Below are 12,283 nucleotides of genomic sequence, written 5' to 3'. Positions count from 1 at the left end.
CAAGTTTTGATTAAATCAATACATTTCCACAAAATTTTCAATTTCCTTTAATCAGCATTTTCTGCCAGAAAATTGTTTGGTTGGAAAAATTTTGAGCAGCTCTAGAAAATTGTATTTACCAATTCAAAGTATTTTTATCAAATTCAGTAGAGCCAGACATATATTCCCAAATTCTAGAGCCTTTTAAAACATTTTTATTTTTGTTTGCCTCCAGTGCAGTCAGAAAGAATGCCTAAAGCAAGGATAAAGATAGCTAATGTAGTCATGGAAATTCCCTAAAGCCTAATGCAAATCCAGAGGGACAATTCTGATATCATTTACACCAGTCTTACAGTGTAACTTTGTTGACTACAATGGATTCATACCAGTGTGAGATTAGAATCAGATTTACAGATTACCAGTCAAATTCAAAAGGTCAGTAATCTGTTTTGGTACTTGACTTCTAAAAGGAAAGACTCAGTACCTTAATATAAGAAAAATAAAAGTGTCCAGAACACCTCCTTTAGGCATAGGGTTAAATCCTGCAGGCTTCATACTTAGTTTGTAATTGATTAGAGCTATTTGCAGATTAGGTCACTAATCAATGTCAGTAAACCTGGCAATATTGGGCCCTAATCCTTCAACAGATCAATAGTGAGTACAGTAAGAATTTTGCCTGCCTGACTGCAGGATTTGTTCCATAATGAGTATTTGAGGAGCATATGTTAGAGAACTGAGCCAAAGGGTCTGAAATGACCAATCTGAGACAGCACAGTTACAGTAGCACTGATACTGGGAATTTCTAATTTATGTCCAAGCAAAGGACACAACTTTTGGGTGTTATCACCCTTAAAAACTATACACAGTAATAATACTTTGCACTTGACTATACAGCATGAGCCTCTTGAGACAGTGTATCAAGTAGCTGCAGCTCACTTTCTCAAGTCATTGGCACGCCTGGTGGTTTACACTGAATACAGTATAATAAATATATTTTAATGACGTTTGGCTCAATTATCTTATCACACCACTTTTACACTGCAATAAGTCTATTGACATCAATAGAGGGACTCCTGATGTACACTGGTGTTAATGAGAGAAGAACCAGGCCCATGGATTTAAAATTATTTTCCTTCTTTTCTGATTTGAATTTTTGAAAGACTTCTTTTAGCACAGAAAACATTAACAACTAAGTAGATTAAACATAAATAATCACAAACAATAGTAAATATAACCTCTCAATAGTTCTCCATGGATTTTCTGTGTTATGAATTAGCTTTTGGGGCTACTTTCTTAGGATTTGGAAGAGGTACTCAAAGGAGAACTAAGTGGGAATTTTGAAAAGACAGCCTTGGCTCTGTTGGATCGTCCATGTGAATATGATGCCCGAGAGCTTCGGAAAGCAATGAAAGGTGCAGGAACGGATGAATTGGTGCTGATTGAGATTCTTTGCACAAGGGTCAATAAGGTTGGTGGGTGTTTAACTGTTATTGTACATCCTCCTTGCTGTCCTGCACTGACTAGTGTGCACATGCCCTCTAGAGCAGTGGCTCTCAATCTTTCCAGACTACTATACCTCTTTCAGGAGTCTGATTTGTCTCACGTACCCCTCAAGTTTCACCTCACTTAAAAACTACTTGCTTACAAAATCAAGCATAAAAATACAAAAGTGTCACAGCACACTATTACCAAAAAATTGCTTACTTTCTCATTTGTAATCATCTAATTATAAAATAAATCAATTAGAATATAAATATTGTACTTACATTTCAGTGGATAGTATATAGAGCAGTATAAACAAGTCATTGTCAGTATGAAATGTTAATTTGTACTGACTTCACTGGTTCTTTTTATGTAGCCTGTTGTAAAACTAAGCAAATATTTGGATGAGTTGATGTACCCCCTGGAAGACAACTGCGTACCCCCAGGGATACGCATACCCTGGTTGAGGACCACTGCTCTAGAGGACGCCTCTAGAGGCTGCAAACAAAAGGCAATCAGCCCCCTCAGATGGGGGTCAGGAACATTTTTTTTAAGGAAGTGACCCAAATAGGCAGACCATTCGTCCTGTTATAAACCAGGTGTGGTCTGTCCCCCATTCAGTATGGAAACAAAAACACACATGGTTATGTCTGATATCGGATGGGGGATGACATTTTGAAGAGTGAGCCACTGTGCCCCTGCCAGCGTGACTTCACAAACCATGCGTGAAAGGTCACGCCGGGAAGGGGACGGGTGCCTCACATGCAGGGGTGGGCTCACACCATTCCCAGAAGTAACTGAATGTCTGGTATTCTAGGACTGCATAAGCGGCCACCCTAGACCCAAATGCTATGTACTTAGATAAAGAACACCATCTGATGTGACTCAGCAAAGTTCCCTCGCAGCTCTCCAGCACCCACCTCCCTCAGAATATGTGTAGGCTTTGGAGAGGTGGAGAGAGGGACAGATGCCTGAGGAGTGTATCCTACATCACAACACATGAGAACGTTTATGCTGAAGGAATCCTCAGATGCCTGTTTAGGCAGTGTGACGAGCCCTTTGCATCACTGCAGCAGTTCAAAGGGCATTTAGGCCCACCCAACTCAGAAAAGCGATCCTATTCAGGACAGCCGTCAAGCATGTGTTAAAGCCACACTGAAATCAAAAAGACTTATGCACATGCATAAAGTTAAGCATGTGATTAACTGCTATCCTGAACAGGAATGAATTTATGCATGTGCTTAAATGCGTTGCTGAACTGGGCTCTTACTGGAGACTGAGGGTCTGGCCTATTACATATCTCCCACTAAATGTCATCATTCTGTCTCACTGGGTTCTAAAGCCAGGCACACCACAATGGTAGCTGAAGAGCTCAAGCCAGGTGGGCATATAACTGACCTGATTTTTGTTTGTTTGTTTGCTTATCCTAGCAAATTGTAGACATAAAGGATGCATACAAAAGGCGTAAGTAATATTTTATTTAAAACACCCTCATTTAAAGAAAATATCTCAGTCTTTAGCAGTGAGTAAAATCTTACAGACTTTTTGTCTTAATAGTCTTTGATCGGGATCTAGAGTCTGATGTAAAAAGTGACACAAGTGGCTCCCTAAGGAAGATTCTGGTTTCTGTGCTACAGGTAAGGGTTGGAATATTTCTCTTACAAGCCTACCTGAGATAGACATTTTCTTTTGTTCTACACCACCTACATCATGCAGGTATAATAAATATCTGTCCCGTACACACAGGTCTTTTACAGCAAAACATCTATATATACAGCCTTTTAACCAAATCCAGTGTCATAATTAACGACAACTGCACAATTCAGGCAGGATGTGACCATGGTTCCAATAACAGCTCAGCCTTGGCTCTTCCTATCTGAGGTTTATATGAGTGTAAGACCTAGAGACACAAAAGAGGATCTGCCTCCAATCCAGAGAGGTTTGATTATTGCACTGTTGTCCTGGGCTCTTACTTATTTACCCCCTGGTCCTGTAGACCATGGCAGTCCTTGGCCACTCTCAACAATTTGCCTCTCACCTCTTTCTGTCCAGGGCATATTTTACCCATTGATGGTTCTCATTCAGATCTTTTAGGTCTTGCTCAGTATCATCTCTCCATCCAGATACACTAAAGATACTGGATTATTGCTACTTTATTTTGTGTATTATGGTAATGCCTAGAGTACCTAACCAAGATCAGGGTTGCATTATGCCAGAGACAAAATTATAAACAGTCCCTGCCCCAAAGAGTTTACAATCCAAACAGACAAGACAGAGAAAGGGTGGGCGGGGCTTGTAATGGTTTTCCATTCACAAAGAGAAAACATAATATCAGATAGAATTACCTTTGTTTTAGATTAAGAAAACAAGAACGAAAGTGAAGTCTTCATGAGAGTTGTGCATGTGTGAGTGAGAGAGAGAGAGAGAGAGAGTTGCACTGAACACAAAACACAAAATGACTGTCAGTCTCTGCAGACAGAGCTTAGAGATGAAAAGGTGAAGCACACAGGAAGCAAAGGCACAACAGTGGCACAGTTAAATACATGACAGCTAGATTCCCACTCTAGAAATTAGGAAGCCACAATAGTTTTCCAGAGAGGTAGCCATTTTAGTCTGTGTACAGCAAAAACAAAGAGAGTTCTGTAGCACTTTAAAGACTAACAAATTTAATTTCAGCAGGCATAAGCTTTCGTGAGCTTCAGCTCACTTCCTCAGATACAGTTGGTAGAAATGATACAGCAAAAATAGGTAACATATATAGGAGGCATCATATACATATCCAAAGGCATAGATAACAATGGGGTAGGTGGATAAAAGCCGGGTACTTGAGGCCTAATGACAACCATTGAGAAGGAGGTGAGAATGGGTGATCAGAGCAAATTATTTCTTGTAATGAGATAGCCATTCCAAATCCCTGTTTAAACCCACTTTGAATGTGTCAAGTTTGCAGATAATTTCTAACTCAGCAGTTTCTCTTTGAAGTCTGTTTTTGAAGTTTTTTTGGAGAAGTACAGCAACCTTCAGGTCAGTGACAGAGTGCCCTGGGAGATTGAAGTGTTCTCTGATTGGTTTATGGATGTTATTATTTTTTATGTCTGATTTGTGTCCATTTATCTTTTTGAGTAGTGATAGTCCAGTTTGGCCAATGTACATGGCAGAGGGGCATTGCTGGCACATGATGGCATATATAACATCAGTGGATGTGCAGGTGAATGAGCCCTTTATGGTGTGATTGATGTGGTTAGGACCAGTGATGCTGTCACTAGAGTCAATGTGTGGGCAGAGGTGGCAACGGGGTTTGTTGCAGGGATAGGTTCTTGGATTGGACTTATTGTAGGGTGTATGGTTGCTGGTGAGTATTTGCTTCAGGTTGGGGGGCTGTCTGTAAGCCATCCATGTCAGCAACCATTGTGACAGACATCCCTCCTCATTCCTCTACTCTTGCAAGAAAGTTTCAGATGTAGAGTCAAGATGCTACATGTTCCTGAGAGTCAGGGATCACTTAGGGTGCCTCCACTGTACAGCACTGCACAACTATCTAGGTAAATTATAAAATCTTTTCACCTTCTGAAGCAACAGGTAGGGAGTGTTGCAGAAGGCAGGATACAGGCCTTGATGAACTAGCATCTCTCAAATACAGCAAATACTATGGGCTAAATTCTGCCCTGATTTATATATGAAGTCATTGGTATCATGTAGATTGCAAGATAAATCAAAGTAGAATTTAGCTCTGTGTAATATGTGGATAAAGTACTAGATTATGGCCAGTAGGTGGAAGCAAAAAACAAAGCAGCCTGTGAGCCACAAGAATGAAACCGGTTCATTGGAGTGCAAGAGTAACTAGCGTGTTCTCTTTTTTAATACAATGTGCCTTTCTGTAGGCTAACCGAGATGAAGGGCTGGAGATCGATGCAGCGCTCGCTGAGCAAGATGCCAAAAATCTGTATGAAGTAAGTGAAATAATGGAGAAATCTCCAATTGTCACAGTTTTTCTCTCTCTCTGGTATTTCTAAGGTGTCTAAATGCTGAACAACCCGAAAGACAATGGCACTACAGCACTACAATGGCAGGGTGGGAACAGAATTGAGTGTGTTGGGTTGACTGCAATGGCTGGTTTTTAAAAATATGAAAACAAGCATTTTTAAAAGGTTAATGTTAACATTCAATCTTTGAGGCAGGGGAAGGCTCCTGGGGAACAGACGAATCGGCTTTCAATGTTGTCTTAGCAAAGAGAAACTACATGCAACTAAGAGCTACCTTTCAAGCTTATGAAACGGTAAGTTTTTTTTGGGTTTTTTTTTGTTCTGTGGCAGGTATTGTGCAGTTTGGCACTCGGTGGTAATTTAATGGAATTAGTTCATAGATTCAGAGATTCCAAGGCCAGAAAGAATCATTGTGATCTAGTCTGACCTCCTGCATAACACAGGCCATAGAACTTCCCCCAGAATAATTCCTAGAGCATATCTAGTTACATTTGGAACATGCGATTCTTTATTTGTAATTTTAAGGACAGGTCAGCCATCCTAAATAGCTAGCAATATACAAATAGTGCCAGATTCTCAAATGGTGTAATGGATGGCCTACATCAGCTTGCACCAGTTGAAGGTCTGCCTCATAATATCCAGCAAAATAAGTTTGAGTGTTGTGTTGTCTTTCTACAACCCTATGAATAACAGAGAGGGTGACCTTTCCCCAGTCTCACTGCAAAGACTCAGCAAAGGGATGCATTGCACAGCTAATAGGCCCCCTGGCCAGAGACCTGGAGGTTCTCACTTTCTTGGCCTGCTCCTCTCCTCCACGGAATCAGAGATCTGTTGGGTGGGAATCTATGGCTCTCATCCTGACCCTCCAGCCTCAATGAAAGGGAGGTTCAGAAGGGAAGGTCCCTCGAACCTAGCTCTTGCTGTTCTTCCATGCAAGAAATGGACCTCTTTTCCACTAAAGGCTTCCAAGCTTGTTTGGAATAAAGTCCAGGGAACCTGAAAAATAATTATGAGGGGAATAGGGACAAAGTAAGAGATGGTAAGATGGACTGCTGCTTGTGACTAAGTGGAAGCACACCAATATAGCCTTTGTTCTCAAAATGTGTACATTAGAGAAAGGCCCAAACTAAACCCCTAGATGCAAACACCCAGAACTTTGGGAGTGTTTGGCACTAAACTTTGCAGGTTGGTCCCATCTGAAATATAAACAGCTCTCGCTGAGAAACATAACAACTCCATTCCTGCTACTAAAATGAAGAGCCAAAAAACAAAACCCCGTTGAGTGTGTTGGATGCCTATGTAATATTACAAATGAAATTCAGGTTTGTTTAGAAAAAGTTCATAGTTATTTATAAGACAGGGAGTTAAAATAAAATGCACTAGGTTGAGAATTAGTTTAACAGTGAGATGCAGTAGGCTGGGGAATCATCTCCCAAAGGAAGTGATAGAAACTCTGTCACTTGCAATATTTTAAATCGGACTGGATAAAACACTCCAGAGCATATTAGACAGAACTCTCTGGACCTACGTGGAGGATGAACAAGATGACATATCCCATTAAGGAGGGCCATTTTATGATTAGCTGATTTTCTAATAAATTCCTAAAAAAGAAATGTCACTGTGTTTTGATGCCTGAACATGATTACCTTAAGGCAAGAACTTGCATTTATTTAGCTTCCTAACTTTGTTCTATGTTCAGCAGATAATTAGAACCATAGAATCTATTGATGAGGTGGGAAACCTAATAAGGCAGTGTTGGAAATATATTCACAACTTATTCCAAACCTTGATTTGTGGCTAGAGAGAGGCCAAAGCTAGAACCATTTATCCACACTCATGTATGCATACTTAAACACTACCCAAACTATGGCAGTTTGGATAGATGAGCTTCAGATTCGACATACTTTGAATTTCTAAAGCAAAAGCCAAACGCATAAGGTTGTCCAACTCAAACCCATTTGCATCCTTTCCATCAGTATTTGAAGTAGCGATGGACCGAGACTAAAGCCATATGTCCGAACACAAATCCTCTCCATATCATGAGGGGTTTGAATTTACAATACTGGAAACCCCAGACATTCCCAGTTTTTCCCATCTCTCATGTGAGCAGATATTTCAGACTCAGAGATCCTGTCTTGCAAGGCAGAGTTGAGTAAAATTCTCTCATTTTTACAAATAGATCTTTTTTTATTCACAAAAAGGAGAACAGCTTGTAATTTCTAAATATTTTCCTTCCACTACCCCAGTTTCCTCACTGCAGTCTGGTACAAAACCCAGGCAAAGTTCAAATCCTTATAAACTACATGGACCTAAAGAAAATAAGTTACAAAACACCCCAAAATCTACCTTGACTCTCTGGGACTTATCCAAGTCTTTGGTGGGCCAGAAGAAGCTCTTACAGTCTCTCTCAGTTGGAGGTATCCCCAAGAAGAAACCGTGAGAGGATTCACTACAACACCCATTATTCACCAGTGCAAATGCTTCAGTAAGCGTTAATGAGGCACATTATATATTCTGGGCTAGCTGATTTAAATCAGTATAGCTCTATCAATGTCAATGGAGTGATGAAGAGTTATATCAGCTGAGGATCTGGTCTTTTGAGATAGAGTGGGTCCCTTGCCTGCTCTGTGGATTAAACTAGTTAAAAGCTCACTCCCAAAAGCCACAGAAGGAATCAATATAATCTAAATCAATCCTTTGCTACATTATGTGCCATCTGATCAGAAACAGGAGTGGCTCAGTGCTGTTCTTATACTAGAGGGATAAAGCTATAATTAATTTTTTCATTGTCTCTTTAGCTGAAGGGGAAAGACATTGAAGATGCCATTAAAAGTGAAACATCTGGAAATTTGGAGAAGGCCTTTCTCACTCTTGGTAAAAGAAAGAAAGTCAATAGCTTTTCTCTAGTTTTCATCCTCACTTGACTTTAGCCATTACGGTTCTTCTGTGTATAAACATAGTGATGCCTGTTTTGTTAGAACTAGGCTGAGGCACGGCAAGACCACCGAGAGACAGAAGAACTGGCTTTCAGTATTGTCTTTGCCAACCCAATCAATGTTGACTTGGCTTATGTGCCTGTGGGGGAGTGAGAACATCCATTAAGCCCCAGTGTGGACTACCTCACTCTTGGATCTCGGAGCACAGAAATAAGCTGACATCACCCCACTTAGGAGTAGGTTGACGAGCAGAATTCCAGAGGCGCCAAAAGAACGAAAACCATGTCCCCATAAAATTCGTTTTCATTCTGCAACACAAACATCAACATTTTCAGCTCTTCTATGCTTGCATTAATATGTTTATTCAATTTTGATATTCATGATTATATAACATGCTCTCTTTGTGGGGTAATACATTAACTTTTAGGCTACAGTTCTTCACCTGGCACGATGTGGGTGGACCCCTGCATTCCCACAGAGCCAGTTGTGGGACTGAGGCCTTACAAGCATGTATGTCCAGTTGGGTACAGACATTGGGAAGTCTACGTTTCCTTTAACGGCTGTTGTTCTCTTCCTGCTGAAGCTACGATGTGGAATATGAAATGTACAAGGCTCACAAGGTCCTTTTCACTGTTCTTCTTTAGTGAGATGTGCCAAAGATTGCCAAAGCTACTTTGCCACCCGTCTGTATGAGGCAATGAAGGGCACAGGGACAGATGAGGAGACTTTGATTCGCATTCTTGTGACTAGGGCAGAGGTAAGGCATGCTGTGATCAGAAAGGTGCCAAATCTTGTGGATAAGTATGAAATATTTTGAATGAATGAAGGGAATGAATTAGTAGGGCCAGATTCTGCTTTCAATCCATCTGTTTTGCAGTTTTAATTCAACACAACTCCACTGACTTCAGTGCTGTTGCTCTGGTTTTATCCCGTGTAACTGAGAACGGACTGTAGCCTTGATACCAAATCTATTTTTTTTTTAAAAACAATGTATTAGACACATTAGTAATTGCATAATGGAGCCAAACACATCTAGATAAAGTTGGCCACCATTATTCAACTGGGAGATGAGTCATTTGGTCCCAAAGAGTTTTTTTAAAAAAAAATCCTAGTTAAATAATGATAAAGCAGCAGTTCCCAAAGTATGGTCTGTGGAGAGCTAAGGAGTCACATGGTGCAAAAAGCTCAGAGAAGAAGGAGAAAAGAAGTTAAGAGCCAAAGCAGACTGTACGATTAAAGTCTTTCAAAAAGCACAAAACACACTCAAGACATTTCAGCTCCATAAACACTGTCTTCACATCACTCTTTCACATAAGCTGTTGTCACCATGGGGATGTTACATGGTCATGAATAGGAAGGGACGAGGTTCATGTGACTGCAAGGTGAGGTGATTATCCATATGATTGGAGTGATGGGGTTGGAAATTAATTTCCAGGACAATCTCCCTGTTAAGATGAAGCGTGACTATGAAAACATTTGAGAACCTCTGTAATAAAGATTTGACTCGTATCTTTGATGACATCTTTCATAGAATAGCACATAACATCTGGGTCTCTGTACTTAGCAACCAGAAAGTTATCTATGACCAGAAAACTATTTATTTTTTAAATTATTTTCCTGGAAATTTCTCCCCCCCCATTCCTTACCACTCATGAATGTCTTCCAGAGGAGACAGTAACTTGAACCACCATGTCAGGGCAGAAGTTAGGATATCAAGTTTGAGTTAACTCTCCAAGATTTTGAATCTACCCCTTTCTCACTAACACCCTGGATCCGAATCTGATTAAAATCAATGGGAATCTTTCCACTGACTACAAGGGGCTTTGGATCAGGATCTAGAAGTGTGGGGTATTGTGCAAAACAGATCCAGTCTTCTAAAGATTCTTTCTGTTTCCCGTCAGATTGACCTTCAAACAATAAAAGAGAAGTTCCAGAAAATGTACAACAAGTCATTAGTGGAGGCCATCAAATCAGAGACTTCTGGGGACTTCAGAAAGCTGCTAGTGGCACTGCTACACTAAGACCACTGTCAGAAAGGGAGACACATAAAAAGAAACCACTTTCTTGGCCAGTTTCCAAGTAACATCCAAAAAATGTGGCACTAGCAACAAAAACCACCCAGTTTATTTTCTTTACGACTGGGGAACATGTTGCCAGATAATCCTTGTGTTACCTGGATGTAAGGTTCATGCCAAGTCTACCACATCAAATGTTTTCATGCAATAAAGATGTGCTAAAAAACTAAACGTAAACTGGACTGTCTTCCCATCTGTAACGTAAAGAGGGATTTATAGAATCTTGTCACTGTTTCCCCCAGGAATTCTTGGTCTCTCTAGAGAATTCCACAGACAATCTATCTTCTTCCTCTGCTTCTATAACCCACATCCTAAGGACTCTGTATCATGCCATCACTTTCTGCCAAGATGGACTAAATAGTGCTCTTTCTGAGCTCCTTAAAATGCCAGAGAGCTGCCAATGAACGATGCACATCAGCCTGTGTTCTCAATCCAAAGGGAAGGTTGGAGTGATTTCTCTCTCTGAGCCATGTCTCTCATCACTGTCATCTGCTAAATTATCCCACCAAAGGGCCAAAGAATTGCAGTTTCTGGGCTCAGGGGAGGGCAGGGATTGGATGGTCTGTGCTATCCCATGGAACCTAGCACAGCAGAGTGTGTGGGGAGGAGGTGGGTCCCTAGCCTTGCCCTGCCTCTGCACTGCCCATGAAGTGGGACTGGCCTGTGAGGGATGGGTATGCTGTACCACATAGAGATGGGCATGCTTCCCATGAGCATCGAGAGGTATGCTCCTACTGGAGCTGTACAGCTCTGCACTGCCACAGATCTAGGACTATGCCCTATACAAATGACTGAGCCCTAGATAGACATAATGTGGCAGGGAATGACAATTAAAGAAGAGATAGGGAGGAGAGTCTGGGAAGCCAAGGGATAAGAGTGACTGATCAGGAAACAGGCGTGTGGGTTTGTGTATGTGTATTGTCATTCCTTTTTATTACAAGGTACTAACTTCTGAGGACAGTGGAACAAAGTCTCTCTCTCTTTCTCTCTCTCTCTCTAGTTATTTATATCACACAACAATGTGTCTGGGCAGCTACTACGGTACTTAGGTGGGCGCAAGGTCAGTTATGGCAGGCTAATGGAGGGAGGGATTTCAAGGAGCAATGCGAGTCTGCACAGTGCACAGGGCCATCACCGGAACATCTAACAGCTCTAATACTCAGCCAATTTTTCAATAGAATTCTTTTTTATTTGGAGGCAAATTCCTAATCTGAAATCAACCTCATGCTTCGGTATCCAGCAACTCAGAATTGAGAAACAAAGAGCAAAGCAGAGCAGGAGACGCATATCTTATGCTTGCTGTTTCCTTAGTTCTGTTGTAAGCAGAGCCCTTAGGAAGAGATTAATAAATAATTACTTAGGTGTCCAGTGTTCCCAGGGATCTTTTATCATTCAGAGGTCACACTGTACAGCCGATCCCATAAGATCCATGCAGACAACACTATTTGGATGATGCACTTTTGGCAAGAGTATGGCAGGCTTCCAATATGAGCGTGAAGGAGTTGGGGAGAAGGATTAAGCACCAATCCTAAAATGTCTACAGTTATTCATAGCTTTTCAGTCTGTGATGTCAGCTTACCCACAGGCTGGCTGAGATGACTCCTGTAGCCAGCTCCCTCCACCCCCCCTGGGCAGTTTCTCAGTATCCTTGTCATTGCTTAGAAGATGGATTCCAAGGGAGAGCTCCTGAGACAAAGATGCCTCTGCCTTTAACAAGTTTCCTTGACACCCTCTGGGGTCAGGTGATCGGCCATGTCCAGCAATGGGCGTGATTCCCTCACTTGAGTCAAATGAGCATCACCTTATCAGGTGCTCAAGCCAATCCATT

At 41.2% G+C, this 12,283-nt stretch overlaps 1 protein-coding gene across 2 annotated transcripts in view; it reads left to right on the top strand.

Moving 5' to 3' along the window:
• Positions 1–10,594, top strand: part of ANXA13 (annexin A13) — a 35,991-nt gene extending 25,397 nt beyond the window's left edge. For both annotated transcript variants that reach the window (XM_067530252.1, XM_067530260.1), the window contains 8 exons: positions 1,277–1,447; positions 2,892–2,925; positions 3,019–3,098; positions 5,343–5,411; positions 5,636–5,737; positions 8,243–8,318; positions 9,025–9,137; positions 10,282–10,594. In XM_067530252.1, coding sequence (XP_067386353.1) covers positions 1,277–1,447; positions 2,892–2,925; positions 3,019–3,098; positions 5,343–5,411; positions 5,636–5,737; positions 8,243–8,318; positions 9,025–9,137; positions 10,282–10,401 — 765 coding nt within the window. In that variant the 3' untranslated portion in view covers positions 10,402–10,594. The remainder of the gene's footprint in view (positions 1–1,276; positions 1,448–2,891; positions 2,926–3,018; positions 3,099–5,342; positions 5,412–5,635; positions 5,738–8,242; positions 8,319–9,024; positions 9,138–10,281) is intronic.
• Positions 10,595–12,283: the final 1,689 nt, after the last annotated feature.

Source organism: Emydura macquarii, unplaced genomic scaffold, assembly GCF_026122565.2.
Source record: "Emydura macquarii macquarii isolate MOO-44397 ecotype Brisbane River unplaced genomic scaffold, CSIRO-AGI_Emac_v2 contig_369, whole genome shotgun sequence".
NCBI classification, from domain to species: Eukaryota; Metazoa; Chordata; order Testudines; family Chelidae; genus Emydura; species Emydura macquarii.
Note: the sequence above shows the minus strand (reverse complement) of the source record. Positions and strands in the feature narration are given on the sequence as shown.